Source organism: Lepidochelys kempii, chromosome 24, assembly GCF_965140265.1.
Source record: "Lepidochelys kempii isolate rLepKem1 chromosome 24, rLepKem1.hap2, whole genome shotgun sequence".
Lineage (NCBI taxonomy): Eukaryota > Metazoa > Chordata > Testudines > Cheloniidae > Lepidochelys > Lepidochelys kempii.
Window position 1 is genome coordinate 16176070 of NC_133279.1, and position 22344 is coordinate 16198413.

At 60.0% G+C, this 22344-nt stretch overlaps 1 protein-coding gene across 3 annotated transcripts; it reads right to left on the reverse strand.

Moving 5' to 3' along the window:
* Positions 1–10717: 10717 nt before the first annotated feature.
* LOC140902723 (sialic acid-binding Ig-like lectin 14) lies at positions 10718–22344 on the reverse strand. Of its 3 annotated transcripts, XM_073323100.1 has the most exons (12): positions 22201–22344; positions 18347–18508; positions 17598–18002; positions 17142–17462; positions 15706–15759; positions 14471–14734; positions 14174–14239; positions 13778–14044; positions 12983–13288; positions 12753–12846; positions 12393–12516; positions 10718–11698 (listed from the first exon to the last, which is right to left on the reverse strand). In XM_073323100.1, the coding sequence occupies exons 2-12, from the start codon at positions 18480–18482 to the stop codon at positions 11507–11509; spliced, it is 2229 nt and encodes a 742-aa protein (XP_073179201.1). In that variant the 5' UTR covers positions 18483–18508; positions 22201–22344; the 3' UTR covers positions 10718–11506. The 3 variants fall into 3 exon arrangements, with proteins under 3 accessions (XP_073179201.1, XP_073179203.1, XP_073179202.1); XM_073323102.1 differs by lacking the exon at positions 17142–17462; XM_073323101.1 differs by lacking the exon at positions 12753–12846 and having other exon boundaries at positions 11542–11698.

A 22344-nucleotide genomic window follows, 5' to 3' on the forward strand; every position in this document is an offset into this window, starting at 1 on the left:
CCTGCCTGGCAGGGAGCGAGTGCGAGCGTCAGGGCGAGGGCTGGGGCGAGATGTGAGATTTCGAGACGGGAAGGGGAAGTCAGTGTGTGAATCTGGCCTCAGAACTTCTTGCACAAGCCGGTTCCAGTGGCTGGAGATCTCGGTGCCATCGACAGAAGGCAGGAGAGATTGAAACATGTGGGATATTTTTGTGAAACATTCCTAGCTAGTGAATGTTTCCCAGGGATCATTAGTTTTAGGTGGCCCAGATCTCTGTGAAACCTTTCTGAAATCAATAAAATCCTGTGATTAGTTTTTGGGACAGGGAACCTTTGCACAAAACTTTTATTTTGAAAAGCACCTGTGACGAAGTGGGGGATTTTGTTAGAGTTTTGCATGAATACTGTGTCTGCCTCAGTTTCCCTGTGTGCTGTGTGCGGAACGAGGTGGTGGGAGAAGGGGATTGCGGTTGCAGAGGGCCAGGTGTGATGTCACCTGGCAGCCGGGACCCTGGACAATGGCCGGGACATTATGGACGTTAGCAACCAGTGGACAAGCCCATCTCGGGAGCCAGATGGTTCTGGCAAGTGGGAGGACGAAGGGGGGAAGAGAGGGGGCCCAGGTGACCTGTTTACCTGGGACCGAAGACAAAGGATGGAGGAGGGGCTGAGACTGGCCAGGCCCGAGGGCCCTGAGAACTGCCTGTGGTGGGTTCAGACGTTTGATAAACTTTCTGTGTTACGCTGGCGGAGAGTCACTGAGGGGCAGAGATCGGGGGGCGCTGCTCCCTCTGGGGGTGGGCGCAGAGCGAGGGGACTCCCTGAGGGGGCCCACGGCAGACCCAGGCTGCAAAAGGCTCAGAGGTGGGGTCCTAGGAGGCGGCGGGGCCAAGGCGTAACCCCGCATGGGGAGTGCACCCCCGAGACGGGCTGCCACCCTGCAGGGGCAGTACGGAGCCGAGAGATCCCCGGCCTGGGAGTCCGGGTCAGCCGGGGTTCCCTGCCCCGGTGGTCTGGAATTGGGGTGCACAGCGAAGGAGCTGGAACCCACCGAGGCATCGCAGGGGTCGGGCTCAGGGAAACCCGGAGGTGTCGGAGAGGCCGAGGGGGCAGGACGTCTCCAGGGGGCGAGAGCCCGGAGATGTGGTCACTGCAGGCACAGAGGGCCGGGGTGCAGGGCCCAGGGACACAGGAAATCTTGGCCCAGGAGAACCTCAAAGGGTTAACGTGGCGGAGGGGAGACAGCGGGAAACAGGCTCACAGAGCGAGCTGTGACTAGCCCGGGGGAGGAAGCAGCCACCCACCAGCCCCTGGGGCAGAGCTGGCCAGGGGAGGGAGGGTGCAGACGGGTCCCCTCCGAGCCCAGCCGCTATGTCTGCTTCTACCCCTGGGCTCAGGCCCCGCTGACCCCCAGTGGGAGCGGACGGGGGTGGTCAGTGGGGAGACATTCGGGTGGTGGAGAGATTCTGGGAGCGACAGACTCTTGTCGGGGTGGGGCGACCCCCCCAGATGCTGAGGGGCTGCGTGACTGGGGGGAAGGCCCCCGAACTGGGGCCATTCCCCTGCGCACGGCTCAGATCCCTGGGCAGACACAGGAAGCAGGAGGGAAGAGCCGCTCAGCTCGGGGTCCCTGCCTGTCTGTAGCCAGACCCCTTGAGCTGAGCGGGGTGAGGGGGGAGGCTCCCACATGGGGGAGGTGGCTCACGCTGGCTCTGGTGCTGAGAGCAAAGCCGCGGGCTCGCTGCCTGCCCTCACAGGGACAGCGCAGACAGACGGGAGCCCAGAGGGGCTGGGACCCCAGCTGAGCGTGGGCAGAACCGGCAGGGCAGGACGGCTGCTGGGGATCAGGAGCAGGGTTGCCAGGTGTCCGGTTTTCGACCTGAACGCCCCGTCAAAGAGGGACCCTGGCGGCTCCAGTCAGCACCACTGAGCGGGCCGTTAACAGTCTGTCAGCTGCGCAGGGGGCTAAGGCAGGCTCCCTACTTGTCCTGACCACTTGTGGCTCCCGGAAACAGGGGCATGTCCCCCTCCGGCTCCTATGTGTAGGGTCAGCCAGGAGGCTCTGCATGCTGCCCCTGCCCCAAGCGCCGGCTCCGCAGCTCCCCTTTGGCCACATAGGAGCCATAGGGGGGACATGCCGCTGCTTCCGGGAGCTGCTTGAGGTAAGTGTGGGCCGGAGCCAGCACTCCTCACCCCCTGGTGTGCCCCAACCCCCTTCCCCAGCCCCGATCCCCCTACTGCCCTCCGAACCCCTCAGTTCCAACCCAGAGCACCTTCCTACACCCCAATCCTCTCATCCCACATCCCACCCAGAGTCTGCACCCCCAGCCGGATCCCTCAGCCACCCTGCACCCCAACCCCATGCCCCACTCCAGAGCCCCTCCTGCACCCTGAACCCCTCATTTCTGGTCAGACCTTGAAAGCTGCACCCCCAGCTCAGAGTCTGCACCCCCTCCCACACCACAACCCCCGCCTTAGCCAAGAGCCCCCTCCCATACTCCGAACCCCTCGGCTCTACCCCCCAGTCTGGAGCCCCCTCCTGCACCCAAAACCCCTCAATCCTGGTCTGAGCCCAAAGACTGCACCCCCAACCAGAGCCCTCACCCACTCCCGCAGCCCAGCCCACTGTCTCAGCCCGGAGCCCCCTCCCGCACCTGAACCCCTCATTTATAGCCCCACCCCAAAGTCTGCACCCGCACCCGGAGCCCTCACCCCCTTCCGCACCCCAACCCCCTGAGCCAGTCCAGTGAAAATGAGCGAGTGAGGGGGGACGGGGGGGTGGGGGCAGATGGAGTGAGCCTGGGATGGGCCGCGTGAAGTCATCAACCAGCTGAATGTGCCGGAGCTGCCCAGTGGGGCTCACAGCCAGCGAGGGGCCATGTCCACATGACGGAGCCGGACGGTGACAGGGAGACATTCAGGCCACGAAAGAAATTCCAGGTGGAAGTGACGAATCTGTCACTTCCGGGACTGCCACGAGGCACCCCAAAGCGCGGAGCCTGGTGCAGTCTCATGCCCCTGGGAGCCCTCCAGACCACCCGGGAGATTTAAAAGGGTCTGGGGCTCCCTTTTAAATCACCCGGGCCCCTAGGCAATTGTCCCCTTTGCCCCCTGCTGTTGGCAGGCCTGGAGACATTGGTGCAGCCACGTTTGTGGGCAGGGGGAGGAGAGGGGGAAAATCCCTGGTGGGTCTCTCCCCAGAGACCGGGGCCAGCCCCTCGCTGGAATCAGTCCCCCTCTCTGACCAGCCAACCCCTTCCCGGCAGGCAGAGATCAGAGGGCCTTCGTCCTCACTAGAAGCTGTTCTCCAGCCAGCCTGGGCTGACTAACCGAGCTGTCCACGGTGGAAGGGGGGATGGAAAATAACCCGCCCATAAGCTGTTCCCCGTTCACAGACACGGGGAAAACAGCCCAGGCCCTGGAGAGGGAGCTCAGAGACATGCTGGCACTAGGGGTGAGCCAGCCGACCACCAGCCCTCGGCGTCTCCCGTGGGCTTGGTCCCCAAGAAAGACGGATCGATACGAGGGGGGGGAGGGATAGCTCAGTGGTTTGAGCATTGGCCTGATAAACCCAGGGTTGTGAGTTCAATCCTTAAGGGGACCATTTGGGATCTGGGGCAAAAATTGGGGATTGGTCCTGTTTTGAGCAGGGGGTTGGACTAGATGACCTCCTGAGGTCCCTTCCAACCCTGGTATTCTATGATTCTGTGCGGACTGTCAGAAGCTCAGCGCCATCGACTTGTCAAATACCTGCCCCATGCCTCGGCCTGAGGAGACCCTAGACCACTTGGGGGGTGCCCGGTACCTTACTACTGCGGATCTCACCAGGGGCTACTGGCTGGTGCCTTTGGACCCAGATGCCAGGTTGAAATCTGCTCCCATCACCCCTGTGGGGCTCTGTGAGTTCCTGGTCCTGCCTTTCAGCCTCTAGGGGGCGCCGGCCACCTTCCAGCACCGGTGGGTCAGTTACTGTGGGGGGTGGATGACTTTGCCCTGGGGGGCATTGATGAATGGTAAGACCCATTGTTCCATGTTCTCTGTGTATATAAAATCTCCCCGCTGTATTTTCCACGGCATGCATCCGATGAAGTAGGCTGTAGCTCACGAAAGCTCATGCTCAAATCCATGTGTTAGTCTCGAAGGTGCCACAAGTCCTCCTGTTCTTTTTATTGCTGGTATCTGTGTCTTCAGCCAGACCTGGGGCGGGAGGCTGTGTCCCAGGGGGCGAGGGGGCTGGGCTGTCTCCGGGAGGCAGGACTGACGGTCAAAGCTGGAAAGGGACAGGTGGGGATGGCAGAGGTGTCGTACCTGGGCCACAAGGTGGGAAGCGGTTGCCTAAAGCCCCAGCCGGCCTTGGTGGAGGCGATCGGAGATTGGCCCGTTCCCCAGACCAAGAAACAGGCCCAGGCCGTGATGGGGACCGCAGGGCACTGGCGGAGGTTTGTGTCCCCCCGTCATCTCCCTCGCAGCTCCCATCATGGAGCTGTGTACGAAGGGCGAGCCGGACACAGTGATCTGGACCGAGCCGTGCTGGGGGGTTCTCTGTGCGTGGAAGGAGGACTTGGGCCAACCCTTTCTGGTGCTCACAGACCCCTCAGACACAGGGCTGGGCAGGTGGCTGATGCAGGCCGATGCAAAGGGGCAGAGACACCCCGTCGTGTACCTGGGCAGGAAGCTGCTGCCAGGGAGCGGAAGTATGCAGCTGTGGGGGGGACCCTTTGAAACCTGCAGCCGTAAGTATTTGGGCAGCGCTTGACTGTGTACACCGACCACTCGCCCCGACGGGCTGCACCAAATGAAAGGGACTAATGCCCAGCTTGTGAGATGGAGTCTGAGCCTCCAGGATTACGAGGTGGAGGTGGGCCTTGGGATGGGGGTGCAAATGTTCTAGCCTAGGCTTTGTCCCGGAGAGGGGTACCTGAAATTCCCCGGGTCACTGGCTGAAATGACCCCGCTCAGTCCAGACTCGAAGGGGGAAGAGAAGGGAGAAAGTGGGAGATTCCGTTACTGTTTTGCATGAATCCTGCGGGTGCCTCAGTTTCCCTGTGTGCTGTGTGTGTAACGAGGTGGGGGGAGAGTGGGATTGTGGTTGCAGAGGGCCAGGTGTGACCTCGCCTGGCAGCCTGGACCCCGGACACCAGCCTGGACACTGTGGAACTTCGCAACCAGTGACCGGGAGGCCCAGCCCATGTTGGGAGCCAGCCGGTTGTGGCCCGTGGGAGGACAAAGGACGGAGGAGAGCGGGCCCCGGAAGGCAGCTGGTTCTGGCCATTCGGGGAACAAGGGATGGAAGAGAGGGGGCCCAGGTGACCTTTTTGACCAGGAAGAAAGACAAAGGGTGGAGGAGGCGCTGGTGGGGGAGGGGATGTAGGGGGCTCAGCTGGAGGGAGGTCGCTTCTGGCCTGGGGACATAGAGGGGTTGAGCTACCTGGACAGGGACAGGCCCACCTGGAGTGTGCTGAGCCTGGCCAGGCCCGAGGGCCCTGAGAACGGCCTGGGCTGGGTTCAGACGTTCAATAAACCCTTCTGTGTTACGCTGGCAGTCACTGCGGGGTAGAGATCAGGGCGGGGGCGTAACTGCCTCTGAGTGGGGAGGCCCCCGGGGTGCAGAGCGAGGGGGCTCCCTGTGGGGGCTGATGGCGAGACACAGGTGTCACGGAGTCCCCGGGCGATGCTCTGGACGGCTCCCCAGGAAGCCAGGCAGGACTCTGGGGAGTCTCCTCTCGGGGAGCAGCCTGTCTGCAGGACACACAGCTCCCCCGGCTCCACCTTCCTGGGTCTGACCTCGGAGCATTCAGCCTCCTCTGCCCCTCCCTGCGCTTCCCACAGCCAGTCCGCCCGGGCGGGGCTCCTGGGGGGGGCCAGAGCGTCCTGCCCCCCAACTCCACAGTCAGACGGGACTCTCAGACAGCCAGTAAAACAGAGGTTTTTTAGACGACAGGAACATGGTCTAAAACAGAGCTTGTAGGTGCAGAGAACAGGACCCCTCAGCTGGGTACATTTTGGGGGGCAGTGAGCCAGACAACCATGTCTGCCCTTCACTCCATGTCCCAGCCATCCCCAAACTGAAAACTCCCTCCAGCCCCTCCTCCCCTGTGCTTTGTCCCTTTCCGGGCCAGGAGGTCACCTGATTCCTTTGTTCTCCAACCCTTTAGCCCTCACCTTGCGGGGGGGGGGGGGGGGGGGGGGGGGGGGAAGGGCCCAGGCCATAGGTTGCCAGGAAACAGGGTGTCGGCCATTCTCTGTGTCCAGACCCCTGCACACCCCTGCCCTCTAGGGCTCTGCAAGGATCATACACCCTTATCCCACCCCCTAGATACTTAAGAACTGCATAGGGGAAACTGAGGCACCCCCACACTATTCAGAGGAAAATTAAGAACAGTCCTGCTTCGTCACATCTCTCCCCCCTTCAAGGCCGAAATGAGTGGGGTCACATTAGCCGGTGACCTGGGGAAGTTCGAAGCCATCAATGTTCCCATGGATGCCCCAGCATCTCTCCCGTTTCTTGGATGGAGTTACACCAGGCCCTTCCAGTTTCACGCCCTCCCTTAGGTCGGGGGTGGTCGATAGCACTCGCACGCCGCATGTGGGAAGGTTTATGCGGCCCATGCCCTTTGGCCACCCCAAAAGCCCCAGGGGTCAAACTGGGATCGGGTCTTCTCCCAGCTCTCCAGTCTGGAGGGCTGCAATTAGGGCTCTCTTGGTTAAGAGCCCCCATCTTGACCTGGGCCACATACTGTTCACTTACAGAATCAGCATGGAGACATCCCTTTCTCCACAATCTTGTCTCCCCAACAAGCTGGCCAAACACAGCCACTTGGTTATAGGACTGTTTAACTTTCTTAACCGCTTTCACTCCATCTGAGACTTTCTCAAAGCTCTCCACACTGGATCTTTCAACAGGAAAGTCAGTGGATCCATTCACAACAGAAAATTTCTGGCTGTTAGGAAATAGAACTTTCTTGATTAAATCACTTTCACACCCTTCAGTAAACTGCTTGCAAAGACTCCATGAGGATTCCTTTCCCGAGGGCTTTTCTAGGCAACAATTCACCCCTCACAGAAATTCTGCCCTTACCCTCTTCACCGAGGGCTTGCTCTAGAGGAACACTTTCCTGAGCAACAACAGACTCTTTCTGGGTCTCCCTTACATCCAGAATTACCTCTGGCCCATCAGGCGGATTCCTCCACAATCCCCTTTCAGGCAAACTTACAGACTTCCTAGAGAAAAGGTCAGAAGCCTTCTCCTTCCCTTTGCCACATACAAGCTCAGGAATCTTTTCCTTCTTGCTACAGGTTTCCTGGATTCAAATTCAAACCCTTGGCCATTACAGGAGCAGGGCCTGGATCCTGTCCCAAAGAGACACATTCACTCCCCAACAGGGTTTTGCAGCTGATATCCTGGAGAACCCCAACGACCAGCCAGCCCCACCCCTCCTGTGTCTGCACAGGGATCTGGGCCATAGGCAGGGCGAGGGGCTTCGTCCCTGGGACCCTCACTCAGCTCACACTTCCCTCAGCATCTCAGGCTGCACCACCCAGGGCCTGACAACAGTCCTCTCTGTCCCAGGGTCTCGCCACCCCCGGAATGTCTCCCCATTGACCATCCCCTTCCGCTCCCACTGGGGGTCCGAGGGGCCTGGCCCCAGGGAACTCCACACAGACAGATAGGTTGGGGTCAGGAGTGGGAGCCTGTCCACCTCCCCACCCATCTGGCTGACAGAGTCTATGGTCTTGGGACCCAGCAAGGGAGCTAGACACCGGGGCTCTTCCGCAGGGTCCCCCTGGTTCAAATCACCAGCCTGCTCAAAGGCAGTGAGGTGGCATCCACATCCCCCCACTCCTTAACCAGGGGCAGCAATTTAGTCTCGAGGTTCCCTGCAGAACTGGCCCCCCAAGGTCTATCCCCACTCACCCCTGGGAGGTCCCCTAGGCCTCTCCGCTCCCCCATCGCCAGTTCATGCTGCTGCTTCTGCAGCTTTCTCGGGCTCTCGCTGTCTCTCACAGTCCTCTTGCTCTCTTGGACTCAGCTCCAATCCCGTCCATCTCCGATCCCCCGATGGGGAACCCGATCGTGAAGACCCCCGTCTGGTCGGGGACAGGAGTCTTGGGGGTGCCTGGCTCCCACTCCAGCTGCTCCCAGATCCTGCTGTAGCCCCATTTGGGGTCAGGAATCTGTTCCTTAGAGCCGTCATCCTCCTCCAGCTGCACGATGAACTGTGCCTTGGTGAACTTTCCAATGCTCAACCCTCTCTTTCTGCACAGGGTTACAATGTCCTTCTTCGGGAGACGGTGACAGGCCATCACTCTGCTCTTCCCAAGCTGTTGTGGACTCACAGGCCTGTGTGCTCTCAGCTCCCCACGGTTTCCAGGGAGAACCCCTAGCGTGCCAGCCCTTCTCGAGGTCACCCCCTCTTTGCCAGGGTCGAGCGGCAGACTCCTCCCCTCTGGGACCGCTCGCTGCAATCCCCAGGGGACCCTGTTACTGCAAAAGTCCTTCTCTCTCCCAGGGCCAAGCCGCAGGTTCCTCTGCCCCTGAAACTGCTCACCACAGTCCCCAGGGAGACCCCATTACTGCACAGTCCTTCTCGCTGGTCACACACCCCCAGGGGTTAACCGCCCCCCGAAATCACTCCTCTCTGAGCCTTCAGCACGCCTGGTCCTCGTCAGTCCCCCTTCGTTTTACTGCTCCCCAGTCACTTACTGCAGGAAGCGCCACCCACGGGGTGCAGAACATCCCACCGCTCCCACCAGTTGTCTCCTTTCTGTGAGCAGCCTGTCTCCAGGGCACACAACTCACACAGCTTTCACCTTTCTGGGTCTGACCTCGGAGCATTCAGCATCCTCTGCCCCTCTGTGCGCTTCCCACAGCGAGTCCACCCAGGCGGGGTCCTGGGGAAGCCAGAGGGTCCTGAACCCCAACTTCGCAGTGAGATGTGACTCTCAGCCAGCCAGTAAAACAGAAAGTTTATTAGATGACAGGAACATGGTCTAAAACAGAGCTTGTAGGTGCAGAGAACAGGACCCCTCAGCCAGGTCCATTTTGGGGGGCAGTGAGCCAGACAACCCCGTCTGCCCTTCACTCCATGTCTCCAGCCAGCCCCAAACTGAAACCCCCTCCAGCCCCTCTTCCTTTGGGCTTTGTCCCTTTCCCGGGCCAGGAGGTCACCTGATTCCTTTTTTCTCCAACCCTTTAGCTCTCATCTTGCAGGGGGGAAGGGCCAGGCCATCAGTTGCCAGGAAAGAGGGTGTCGGCCATTGTCTGTGTCCAGACCCCTGTACACACCTGCCCTCTAGGGCTCTGCGACAATCATACACCCTTATCCCACCACCTAGATACTTAAGAACTGCATAGGGGAAACTGAGGCACCCCCACAATATTCAGAGGAAACATTAAGAACAGTCCCGCTTCGTCACACAGGGTAGCGATCGGGGGGGGGCGTTGCTCCCTCTGGGGGTGGAGGACCCTGGGGTGCAGAGTGAGGGGACTCCCTGAGGGGGCCCAAGGCAGAGACCGGCCAGCTCAGAGGTGTGGTCCCAGGAGGTGCTGGGGCCAGAGGGCCTAGCCCCGGAGAGAGAGTGAACCTTCCCAGGAGGCTGTCATGCCGAAAAAGGGTCACTCCCAAGGGCCATATAGAGCCGAGCGAGAGTGAGCCCTGGGAGTCCGTGACAGCTGGGTGCTGTCCAGACACAGCGAGAGACGGGCCCTGCCCAACTGAGATCAGGGCCCCGTGTGCCAGGCACTGCCCACACATACAGCGAGAGCTAGTCCCTGTCCTAGCTGAGATCAGGGCTGTGTTATGCCCAGCCCTGCTGTCATAAACATAAAGGGAAGGGTAAACACCTTTAAAATCCCTCCTGGCCAGAGGAAAAACCCTTTCACCTGTAAAGGGTTAAGAAGCTAAAGGTAACTTCGCTGGCCCCTGACCACAATGACCAATGAGGAGACAAGATACTTTCAAAGCTGGAGGGGGGAGAAACAAAGCCTCTCTCTCTCGGTCTGTGGGATGCTTTTGCCGGGGAAAGAACAGGAATGGAGTCTGAGAACTTAGTAAGTAATCTAGCTCGAGACGCGTTCGATTCTGATTCCTTTAAATAGCTGATAAAATAAGCTGTGCTGAATGGAATGGATATTCCTGTTTTTGTGTCTTTTTGTAATTTAAGGTTTTGCCTAGAGGGGTTCTCTCTGTTTTGAATCTGATTACCCTGTAAGGTATTTACCATCCTGATTTTACAGAGGTAATTCTTTTTACTTTTTCTTCTATTAAAATTCTTTTTAAGAACCTGATTGTTTTTCATTGTTCTTAAGATCCAAGGGTTTGGTCTGTGTTCACCTATGCAAATTGGTGAGGATTTTTATCAAACCTTCCCCAAGAAAGGGGGTGTAAGATTTGGGAGGATTTTGCGGGGAAAGACATTTCCAAATGGGCTCTTTCCCAATTATATCCCTGTTAGACGTTTGGTGGTGGCAGCGAAAGTCCAAGGGCAAAAGGTAAAATAGTTTGTACCTTGGGGAAATTTTAACCTGAGCTGGTAAAAATAAGCTTAGGAGTTTTTCATGCAGGTCCCCACATCTGTACCCTAGAGTTCAGAGAGGGGAAGGAACCTTGACACCTGCCCAGAAACCAACTGCGATCGGGGCCTTCCCAGGGGAAAGGCAGAAGTGAAAACTGATTCTTCACTGCACACAAATAAGTCATAGTTGTTATTGGCCCTTTGTTAAAAAAGTAGCAGGGACAAAAAAGACACATGAAAATCTATTTCAAGGAACAGCTTGTAAAGCGTGAATTTTACAGTCAGATGCTTTTGGCTTTGGAGTGAACATGTTACCTTGAATAGAGCATCGTTATTAAGAATTTATAATCACATGGCACTGATTGACCTAGACAGAGATCAGGGCCCATTGTGCCAGGGGCTGCCCAGACACACAGTCCCTGCCCCGAGGGGTTTAGAACATAACTAGCCCAGGACACCATTATTATCCCAATTTTCAAAGTGAGGAAACTGAGGCCAGACAGATGCAGCAACTGGCCCAACCTCACCCACAGCATTTTCAGTGGAGCAGGGACGAGAACCCAGGAAGCCTAAGTACCAGGCCAGCACCTTAGACACAAGCCCGTCCCTCCACTCTTGCCAGCTGCTGCCCCTGAGATGGAAAATGCTCTCCATCTGTGAAACGAGTTGGTGGGGGCTCAGGCAGGGTAGAAGAGAGATGCTCTATGGCTGTGAGGTGAGAGGCTCTCTTTCACTCTGGGGCAGTGGGGTTTGGGAGGGGGCAGGCTTTGGGACCCGGCTGCAGAGGACTCTGGGATACCTCCCCACAATGCAGCGCTCCAGCATCTCGAAGGCCTAGTTGACTCCACTCTGAGTCCGGAGCAGGGAGCAGGAGGAGCAGGGATTTGGACACAGGTTTCCCATGTCCAGGGTCCAGCCCTGGGCTGACCCCTTCCCCCCTTCCCTCCTTGTTGTGACTGCCCCCGCACTGGACAGGCCGGAGACGCCCAGCCTGGGCCCATGGGGCGAGGGGGCTATTTCAATCGGATCTCGGAATATTCCGTGGCGGGGGCTTCCGGAGGCTCCCCCCCTTTGCGCTGCAGCTTGGAGAAGTCGATGGAGGCGTAGTGCAGCTCCTCCGGCTCCCCGGGGCCTAGCGGGCCCTGAGCTGCTGCAGCCGAGTCCTGGACGCCTTTGGTCCGGCCGGCGGCTGGAGTGTTGTGATCCTGGGTGAGAAGCAAGGCAGAGACACCAGGCAGAGGCTTGCATCCACCCTGCTGAGCTGATTGCATGGGCTGCCCCCGGCCTGGTTTCCCCCACCCTCCATGCAAATGCATTTCCTGCATCGGGCGTGCACTAGCCAGAGGCGGGGGGGATTGGGTGCGTTTCACACGCGCTGCATGCGTGAGCCGATCCCATGCCGGCACCAGCTCAGTTAATGCCTCCCCTGCCTGACCCCCACAGGCCACGCATTGGCAAGACGCACGGGGCGCGGGGGGGGGGGGGAGTTGCATTTTACCAGCAGCGCCGGTTAAATGAACGCACTCATTGCATTGCCTGCACCAGCCACGCATAAGCCAGAGGTTGGGGTGGTGTGCATTTTAGACCTTGTGCATGCGTGATTTGATCCCAGGCGTCTTGTGGTTGCCCAGCCCATACTGATGGGTTCATTGCATTTTCTGAAAGCTGCAACACACACAGAACACCCTGCAGGCACTGTCGGGGGGCCCAAGCTAGTGGCAGGGGTGCGTTACTTGCCCTGGGCACGCATGGGGCGTTGGGTGCCCTGGTAAAAGACTGGCTTATAGTCCTGCATTCATGCAGGGGGTGGGAGGGAGGAGAAGAACTGGAGGGGGGCAGAGACGGGGTGGGGAGGGAAGGGCGGGTGGGCTTGGTCCCCCGCTCCTCCCAGATACATACCATGGGGATGGTGGTGACGTTACCATAGATCCGGCTGGCATCATCTGCCTTGTGCTTGGCCAGGCTCCCATTAGCTGCCTCCCCGGCCTCGGCGTTGGGGGCCACCAGCCGCTGGCCCCGCAGCCTGTGGGGAGACAGATTAGGACGGACTCATGAGACCAGGGCAGGGGTGTATAATAGCCCCATGGGGAGGGAGAAAAGGGGGACACCATTATGGGAGGCTAGAGCGCAGGGGACTGGGATAGGCCAGGGAGACGGGGTGGCAGGGATCTCACAGGGGGGCTGGAATAGCCCTGGGAATATGGCAGGGGATCTCAGGGCAGGGCAGCTGGGGGTCAGGTCAGGAGGCGTCAGACTCACTTGATCACACAGAGCCCGAGAAGGAAGATGCCGATGGCGACCCCCAGCCCACAGGCCACCCCGATGCCCAGCAGGTTGCCAGGCTTCTCCGCACCTGCAACAACACACAGCACGGGGCACGGCTGGGAGAGAACCCAGGAGTCCTGGCTGCCAACTCCCCTGCCTCCAACTCCCCGACCACACCCTTCTTCCAGGGCGGGGGACAGAACCCAGGAGTCCGAGTGTCTCACCTCTCTGCGGGGGGCTGAGTTCAAAGTGCAGGGCGGCGTAGGTCCCGTGGGGGTTGGAGCCGAGGCAGAAGATCCGGGGGCCCCTGTCCCCGCTCCCCGTCCAGCTCAGGGTGCTGACGGCCTCGTCCCCCTGGGCCCATGAGCTGACCTGCAGGGCCCCCCGCGAGCCGTTCCCAGCCAGGGGCTCCCCGTCCACCTGCCACTGAAGCCGGGGTGGGGGGTGGGAGCGCAGGGAGCAGCTGCAGCTGACGCCGGGCCCCTGGCGCTGGCAGGACGTGTTCAGCCCGGTCCCCGGCCGGGGGCTGTCTGGGGAAAGCAGGAGATAAAGGGAGAAATTAATAGTCAGAGAGAGAAACCCAGTGGCAGGGAGTCCTCTGGATTAACCCTACTAATACCCAGGGGCAGGGAGTCCCATAGGTTAACCTTCTAATATCCAGTACCAGGGAGTCCCGTGGGTTCTTCTGCCCTGGGACGTCTTTTCAGCTGGCTCCTGGGAACTGATCTGGTTCCATCCTCAGCCAGCTGCGCTTCACACCAACCCACCTGCTTCTCCAACCTCAGCCTGGGTGCTCACGGCCCTTGGAGACGGCCCAGGAGTCGGTTCAAGCCTCAGCTGCCCCGCTTGGGGCTGCTCTTGCAGCAGCTAATTAACTATGGCACAGGGGAGGTTGGCTCTGTCTCCGGTTAAAGGGGCCAGGCACCCTGCGACACCAGCTAGAACTCAGTGGCGAGGAGTCCCACGGATTAACACTGCTACTCTCCAGTGTCAGCGTCCCAGGGCTGAACCCCACTCACACTCGACGAGCAGCTGGAATGTCCCCTGGGCAGAGCTCTCCTCGTTCCGGGCCCAGCACCCGTACAGCCCCCCGTCCTCCGCCGTCACGTTGGGCAGTTCCAGCTGCAGCTGATTCTCCCCCGTGGGGCGGGCGCCCTCGACGGCTCGGCCCCCCCTCACCCAGCCCAGCACAGCCGGGGGGTTGCTGGCGACGGAGCAGAGGAACCGCAGGGAGTCGCCCTCCCGGGCTGTGAGTTGTGAGCCGTTCCCCACCGGGGTGCCGGGATCTGGGAACAGGAATAACACAGAGCCACTCGCACCCTGAGCCAGCCAGGCCCTGCCTGGGGGCCGGATTGGGGCCAGCGCCCCCTAGAGGGGGAAGGCCGCATGCCCCTTGCCCTGCCCCCTAGCGATACCTTGGAACAGCTGGGGGTCGCTCCTGTTGGCTCTGGAGACGGTGATTTGCAGAGTCCTCTCTAGAGCTGAAATACCCACGGCAACATATTAGATTGGAGAGCGCCCCCCACGGACCCCCTGCTCCGCTGCCCAGCACCCCCCACTGCCCACCTGCCCACCTGCAGCCCCGCGCCCCCCATGGATCCCCCACCCACCCCCTGCAGCACAGCCCCCCCTCCTGACCACCGCCACCCCCTGCAGCCCAGCACCCCCCACTGGGGCCCCTCTGTCTCACCCAGCACCCCCAAATGCCTTACACCGCACGTGCACACACAGGGCCCGGCTGGCCGACCCAAAGGGATTCTTCGCCCAGCACCGATACTCCCCAGCGTCCCCTCTGCTGAGATTCGGCAGCTCCAGGCGCCCGGCCCCTCCCTGGCCGGGGCTCAGGGACTCGTTCCCCTTGGCCCAGCTCAGGGTGGCCTCGGGTCTGCCCCCAGCCTCACAGCCTAGGCTCAGGGAGTCGCCCTCCTGGGTCTCCAGAGACACGACGTCGCCCTCAGCTCCCCAGGCATCTGGCACTGGAAGAGAGGAGCAGGCGGGTTTGGTCCCCCCAGAGATTCCCCACTGTGACAAAGTGGGACTGTTCTTAATGTTTCCTCTGAATATTATGGGGGTGCCTTAGTTTCCCCTATGTACCCAGGGTTGTGAGTTCAATCCTTGAGGGGGCCATTTAGGGATCTGGGGCAAAAATTGGGGATTGGTCCTGCTTTGAGCAGGGGGTTGGTCTAGATGACCTCCTGAGGTCCCTTCCAACCGTGATATTCTATGATTCTATGTAGTTCTTAAGTATCTAGGTGGAGGGATAAGGGTGTATGATCATTGCAGAGCCCTAGAGGGCAGGTGTGTGCAGGGGTCTGGACACAGAGACTGGCCGACACCCTGTTGACTGAGGACATCTGACTGAGGAGTTGAGGAGCAGGACCCTCTGGCTTCCGCAGGAGCCCCGCCTGAGCGGACTCGCTGTGGGAAGGGCACGGAGGGGCAGAGGAGGCTGAATGCTCCGAGGTCAGACCCAGGAAGGTGGAGCCGGGTGAGCTGTGTGTCCTGCAGACAGGCTGCTCCCAGAGAGGAGACTTCCCCAGAGTCCTGCCTGGCTTCATGGGGAGCAGGTCCAGAGCATCGCCCGGGGACCCCGTGACACCCACCAAGGAGCCAAGACGCAGAGTCACTACTGGGGTGGGGTGGGGGGCTGGTTATGCAGGGACCCCTCACCCGGCGCTGAGACCTGGCCCCTCTGGGGTGGGCGCACAATCTCGGTGCCTTGCCATGGCAGCAGGTCTCCGTCGCAGCGATCGGTCCCTAACCCATCTCCTGCCCACTGCCGAGCGCCCCCTTAATGCCACCCCGGGCTCTAGAGAGAGGGAACCAGGCCTGCTCCCCCGACCACTGTCCCCCACAGCCCCGCGGTTCCTCGGGCTCTCCGGACCGCGGGCAGAGTGTGACTCGGAGGCGATCGCTGATTCCCGGGGCTCGCAGCGCAGCCTCTCACCGGGGCGTCCGTTCCTGGTCAGGGTCCCGGTGATGTTGGGGGGGCCGGGCAAGTCTGTAACACAAACCAGAGAGGGAGGATCAGGGGGGCTGGATATCACCGGGTGGGCGGGGGCGCTAGTGATCACTGAGCTTAGACAGGGACCCTCATGTGACGAAGTGGGACTGTTCTTAATGTTTCCCCTGAATAGTGTGGGGGTGCCTCAGTTTCCCCTAGGCAGTTCTTAAGTATCTAGGGGGTGGGATAAGGGTGTATGATCATTGCAGAGCCCTAGAGGGCAGGAGTGTGCAGGGGTCTGGACACAGAGAATGGCCGACACCCTGTTTCCTGGCACCTGATGTCCTGGGCCCTTCCCCCGTGCAAGGTGAGAGCTAAAGGGTTGGAGACCCCCCTTGTGGGTCCTTTGCCTTCTCCGCTGGGTTCGTCTCTCCCCAGCCTTCTCCTTTGGCCCCCGGCCAGGCCTGGGTATTTTGAAAGCAACACCCGGAGGAGCCGGATGCTGGTGCCCTCTGGCCAGGCCTGGCAGGGTCCGTCCACGCTGCCCTCAAAGCCCCGCGGCGCCGAGGCCCAGAGCCTGGGTCCGTTGGGTCGGGCTCGCGGGGCTCGGGCTGCGGGTCTGTGATTGCAGCACGGACGATTCCTCCGAGGCCTGTGTAGACGTTCGGGGTCGGGCTGGGGCCTGGGCTCAGACACGGGGCAGGGCGGGGGGCGAGTTTCCTTCTAAATCTCCCTCCGGCTGATGGGAACAAGGGCCGTCCTTACAGTGAAGCCCGATTTGGTCCTTCACCTCCCAAAGGCGGCTGCTGATTTGCCCTCTGGCCTGGATCTGCAGCGCGGGGGTCACGGGCCAGTTAATGGGGGTTTGCCCTCGGGTAGGGCGGGCCGAGGTCTCTGGGCACGGACCCTGGAGCGTGTTTAGTGCCGGACAGCGACTGGGTCCCGTTAACACTCTGCCCCACAGAGAGCATCCACCGATCCCGGCAGAAAGGGGACGGGGTGGAGGAGAGGCGGTGGGACAGCGCGGGAGGATCTCGGGGGGAGTTGGGGTGTCTGGTGTGAGGGGGGGAATCCCAGCAAGGGGGGACTGGAATAGTGGGTGGATCCCAGCACAGGAGGATTCTGGGGGCAGGGCAGGTCGGGGGTAGAGAGGATCCCAGAGGAGAAGGGCCTGAGGACGGGGCATGTGGATGGGAGGAGGAAGCCATAGCCAACGTGGCAGGAAGGAGTGAAAATCCCAAGAGAGAAGGGGCTGCATGGTGTGGGGGAGAAGGGGTCTGGAGTAGAATTGGCTGAAGGTGCATGGTGGGGGGTGGGGATCCCAGGACAGGGCTGAGTTGGGGGAGGGGCTGTAGGGCAGGGCTGGGGAGCCCAGGGGGGTGTGGATCCCAGCAGGGGGGGCTGGGGCCCGGCATGGAGGGGCTGGGGGGGTCACTCACAGCCGACGTGTAGCCGGACGGTTCTGCGGGTGGAAGGTCCCCGTGGTGGGCGGTAGGTAATTCTGCAGACGAGCTCTTTGCCGTGGTCCCCCGGGGCGGGTGTGAAGCGCAGCGCGGAGCTGCGGGCCCAGGTGTCGTTCGCCAGCAGGGCTGAGACGTCCCGGGCTGTGTCGCTGAACGGCCCCGTCCAGGTGATTCGGGGAGGGGAACCGGAGCAGCGCCCGGGGGCCGTGCAGGTCACAGTCACCGGCTCCCCGGCCAGCAGCGTCCCTGGCAGCCCCCACGCCGGCGAGATCTGGATCTCTGGCTCTTCCGTCAGCCCTGAGACATGGGGAGAGGGGAGAGAATCACTGGGGGACACGGGGCCTTTCCCCCCAGGGGCTCTGGCCACGATCCGGCTCGAAGGCAGGGACTGGCTCAGGGGGGGTGAGGAGCGGTGATTGAGGCTGCTCTTACCTGGAACAGAGATCGCGAGCGTAGGGTGAGCGCGATTGTCATTGGAGACGTAACTGTATTTAAAGTTTCCTTTCTCAACCCTAAGGAAATATCTCCCTGCATCCGTCCGTTGGGCGTCATTGATTTGCAGGGAGCAGTCGCCACGTGCCAGATCCCCCGCCAGCCGGAACCGGCCCTGGGTCTCCTGCGACACCCACTGGCTGGGGTGAGTGCTGGCCACGGGCGGATCCTGGCCCGCAGTTGCGGGCTCCTTGTACCAGTATCCGTAGAGCCAGTCCTGGGGATTGTCGGTGTCGTACCAGGCTGGGTACGCGAAGGTGCAGGGGACGAGAACGCAGAGACCCGTCTGCACCGACACCGACTGCGGCAGCCCCAGGGAATAACCAGACTCCAGGGACAGGGACCCTGCAGGGGACGGAGAGGGATCGAAGTGGGAGCCACAGAGAGCAGAGACCAACCCTGAGCTCCCCCGACACCTCTGCCGGTGCCCTCACTCCCGACCTGCAGCCCCCTGTGAGCCCAGCCCTGGGTCCTCAACCAAACCTCACTCCATTTAGTTTCCATCCCTCCCTACGTCGAGCCCCCTGCCCGCTCCCTGTCGCTCGGTGCCCCCTTGCACCGCACGAGGGCATCGGGCTCCCCTCCCCCTCTGGCCAGTCTCCCTTCCGTGGCCTGGGACAGACCTGGCCCTGCGTAGCGCGGGTTCTGCCCTTCCCCCTGCACTGGGGCTGCAGGGGCTGCTTACTTACCCCTCCAGAGCAGGGCGAGGATCAGGACCCTCAGCGTGGCCATATGGAGGGCAGGACTCCCTTCTCTCCAGGGCGGGCCCTGAGCCGGGAGCTCCCATTCTCCGGCATCCTGCTGTGGAAGCAGGGCTCTGCCCATGGCTGGGGCGTCCAGCTGGGACAGACCTAGAGACAGACGGCGGGGTGGGGGGGTGGGAAGTGTGAGAGCAGAGGCTGTTGTGGGGGGACAGATCTGCCTGGGGGACCATCAGTGCTGCTGGGCTCTGCAGGGGGCTGATCTGGGGCTGCTGGCAGTGCAGTGACCCCCCCAAATCAGCAGATGGTCCCGAGAGATCGTGGGTTAAAAAAATCCTTAGTTTGGTGACAAAACCTGAGATTTTTTCACTAAGAATCATGAGATCAGCCAGAAAATCCCGAGCTGGTGAGAGAAGATGGTGGGAAGGCAGCGCTGCTCAGAGCCTGCTCTGCTTCCATCTTCCCACAAACACCAACACACGAGCGGGCGGCCAGCGAAGTTACCACGGACGGCAAAGGGGAAGGGCGTCAGATCAGGAGAAGGAAAGAACCCGTCAGAGATGTTCCGACCAATTTGAATGAATTCAAATCAGTGGGGCAGGACGCATGGATGCCAGGAGAGGTCACAGAAGATGGGAAAAGGGCTAACGGGGTGGCCATCTTTAAAAGGGGGAAAAGGAGGAGCCGGGGAATTATAGACCAGTCAGCCTGACCCTGACACCTGGAACGCTATTAGAGCAATGTATAAAACCTTCAATTTGTGAGGACGAAGGGGTGTTCACCAGCATGGATTTGCCAAGAACGAATCCTGCCAAACGAGCTTGATTTCCTTCTTTCACAAGGTAACTGGTTGGTGGCCGGGGGAAAGTGGTGGATATAATACCCCTGGACTTCATCAAGGCTTTTGACACCGTCGCATGTGGCATTCTCATAAGTAAGCTGGAGAAGACTTCTGAAGGAACTCAAATGTGAAACTGCAGAACAACTAACTGTTATTTGAGCTATCATTTAAATCAGCTTCTGTACTGCCGTTCTTATGGAGAAATGTGGGCTCGGTGGAACTACCATTAAGTGGATACGTAACTGGTTAAAAAACCACAAACAAGGAGTAAAGACATGGGATTGGAGGGAGGTCCCATGTGGGGCTCCAGAGGGATCTGTTCTGGTTCCTGTGTTGTTTAACATCTTTATCAACGACCTGGATGTCAGACTAGGGAGCAGACTGATCACATCTGCAGATGACACAAAGCTGGGGGGAGTTGCCAACGCTTTGGAGGATGGAGCTAAAATTCTGATAAATTGGAGAACTGGGCTGTAGACGAGACAATGAAATTCGTCACGGACAAATGGAAGTTGCTCCCCTTGGGGGAAAAAAAAACAACTGCACAAATATAGGATGGAGAAGAACTGGCCGGGCAGCAGCACCACTGAGAAGGAGCTGGGAGTTGGGGTGGATCACAACCTCGACAGGAGTCAGCAATGTGATGCTGTTGCAAAAAAAATGCATTTTTGGGTCGCATTACCAGAGGCAGAGCATGCCAGTCCCGGGAGGTGCCAGTCCCACTCTACTCAGCGCTGGCTAGGCCTCAGCTGGAGGACTGTGTCCAGTTTCGGTCACCAATGTGTAGAAAGGATGCAGAGAAACTGGAAAGGATCCAGAGGTGAGGGAGAAAGATGATCAAAGGGATGGAACGCGAGCCCGAGGGGCACAGCCTGAAGGAACTGGGTGCGGTTAGTTTGGAAAAGAGATTGGGGGAGGGGGACATGATCGTGGTTTTCAAATACTGGAAAGGCTGCCAGAAAGAAGCTGGAGAAAAGTTGTTTTCTCTGGCCCCAGAGGACAGGACAAGGAGCAACAGGTTCAAACTACTGCAGAGTTGATTTTTATTAAATCTCAGGGAAAACTCCCCAGCTGTGAGAGTAGTCAGACAATGGACCAGACACCCAAGGAGGTCGTGGAAGCTCCTTCACTGAAGGGTTTCGGGAGGAGGCTGGACAGCATCTGTCTGGGATGGGTTAGACCCAACAAATCCTGCATCTTGGACTAGGTGACCCCTGCAGTCCCTTCTTACGCTGTGGGTCTGTGATTCTAGGATTCGCTAATAAATCCCGAGATTTAATATGAATGTCATGACAACCCCCCTCCCCGAAATTCGCTAATAAATCCAGAGGTTTGCTTTACAATTCCTGCAATTGGCTAAAAATTGAGATTTTTTCTAAGAACCCTGAGACTGGCTTTCAAAATCCACAGATTTGTGCTTTCTCTTTGCACACCCTCTTTTCTGTAGCCCGTTGGCTCTTCCCCCCACCACAGTGCTGGTGTCACCCCCGCACGGTGAATGGCTTGCTTTTGCAGGGACCCCGTGGAGCCAGATGGCCTGGATGCGCGTAAAGCATCCCCGGAGGGTGGGGGGAGAGTGCAGAGAGCTGACGGCTCCCCCCTCTGCAGCCAGGGCGGGGCACTAATGCTGCCCCCCGTGCCCCACAGCTGTCTCCCCCGCTGCTCCTCCTGCAGCTGGGACTCTCCTCCCCCACTCTTCGGAGAATGGGAGGGGCCCCTCCCCCCACCCCACCACACTCTTGTGGGAATAGTTTGGGCCACTCCCGCCCTCCCACTACTCACCTGTGAAAATGGTATTGGCCACTCACCCCTTCCCCCCTCCTCACCTGTTAATGTGTTTTGGGCCGCTCCCCCTCACCCCTCCTTTCCTTTTAAAATGGTATAAGCCACTCTCCTCCTCCCCCTTCCCTTTCTGTGCAAATGGTACGGGGCAATGGCCCCTCGCACCCCCATGAAAATGGTACAGTCCACTTCCCCCTTTGCCTCCCCACCTAAAAACTCCTCTCAGCTCCTGAGGGAGGAGCTGTCTCCCTCCTGTAGCAGCTCTGATTGGCTGCCCTTCTTCAGGAGGCGGGGCAAGTGGGCAGGGCAGCCAATCAGAGGGAGGTTCCCCTTCTGCGCAAAGCGGGAGGTCTGCAGCTTTGGGGCCGGTCACTGGTGCAGTGAGCTGGGCGGGTCTCAGCCTGGATTCCCCCATGGCCCATGAACCATCCTCTGCCAGAGCAGGGTGGGATGGGCCCTGTTGCTCAGGGCTGGAGGGGCAGGCAGGGGCTGTCCCCAAGAGATCCAGCCACCATCCCCTTCTCTGGGGCAGGAGCCTGCTCGGGCTTGAGGGGCACTGGCAGAGCTGTGGGGGCAGGGAGCCCGGGGCTGGGATAAGAAGGGGCTGCGGGTCGAGATTGAGGGGCACCCTAGTCTTCACAGAGCATCCAGCTCCCTCCCCCACCCTAGTTCCACTCACCCCTAGGCCTGCGGAGGGGGGCCCAGGCCTGGCTCTCCCACCCTGCAGCCCGGGTTCCCCAGGGTTTGTGACTCAGAGCCTGGGGAAGCGGCATGCACAGGAATATGAAAGCAGAAGTGGGTGCGGATGAGGAAGCAGGGGAGCTGCTCTCTCAGAAACCCCAGCACCAGCATCCTGCCAACTTCCCCTCCCTCTCACTGGGGCTGCCCGCGGCTTCCCTGCAACAGGGGCAGGCTGCATATTGCTTGTGGGGTTGGAAATAGAACCCAGGAGTCCGGCTCTGAGCTCCTCTACATCCCACTCTCCTCCCAGAGCCGTGGATGGAACCCGGGAGTCCTGGCTCCCAGCACCCCCTCCTCTGAGCATTAGACCCCACTCCCCTCCCAGAGCCAGGGATAGAACCCAGGAGTCCTGGTTACCTGCCCCCCATCCCAGCCCTATCCCTTTATTACTGCTGTTTCCAGTCCCACAATAATATTTGAACGCTAGCAGCTCACACCTCTTATCCTACTGAACACGCTGCAGACACTAATCACTCACCTGGAGCTGAGATGCGTCCGCCTCTGGGGTGGGGCGGCTGGGAACAGCGCACTGGAACTGCAGATGCCCAGTTAGGACGGCTAGCCAATCCCGACTACAATGGAAAGAGCCGGGTGCGTGTGGAGACCTGCCTGGCAGGGAGCG

Excerpts from the sequence above, each read along its gene's own strand:
- LOC140902723 (XM_073323100.1), bottom strand. The coding sequence starts at position 18,482 with ATGGGCAGAGCCCTGCTTCCACAGCAGGATGCCGGAGAATGGGAGCTC. Across the intron at positions 12,847-12,982 it reads ACTCAGCCCCCCGCAGAGAG|GTGCGGAGAAGCCTGGCAAC; the intron begins GTGAGACACTCG and ends GTGTTGTTGCAG. Across the intron at positions 11,699-12,392 it reads ACGTCACCACCATCCCCATG|GATCACAACACTCCAGCCGC; the intron begins GTATGTATCTGG and ends CTTCTCACCCAG.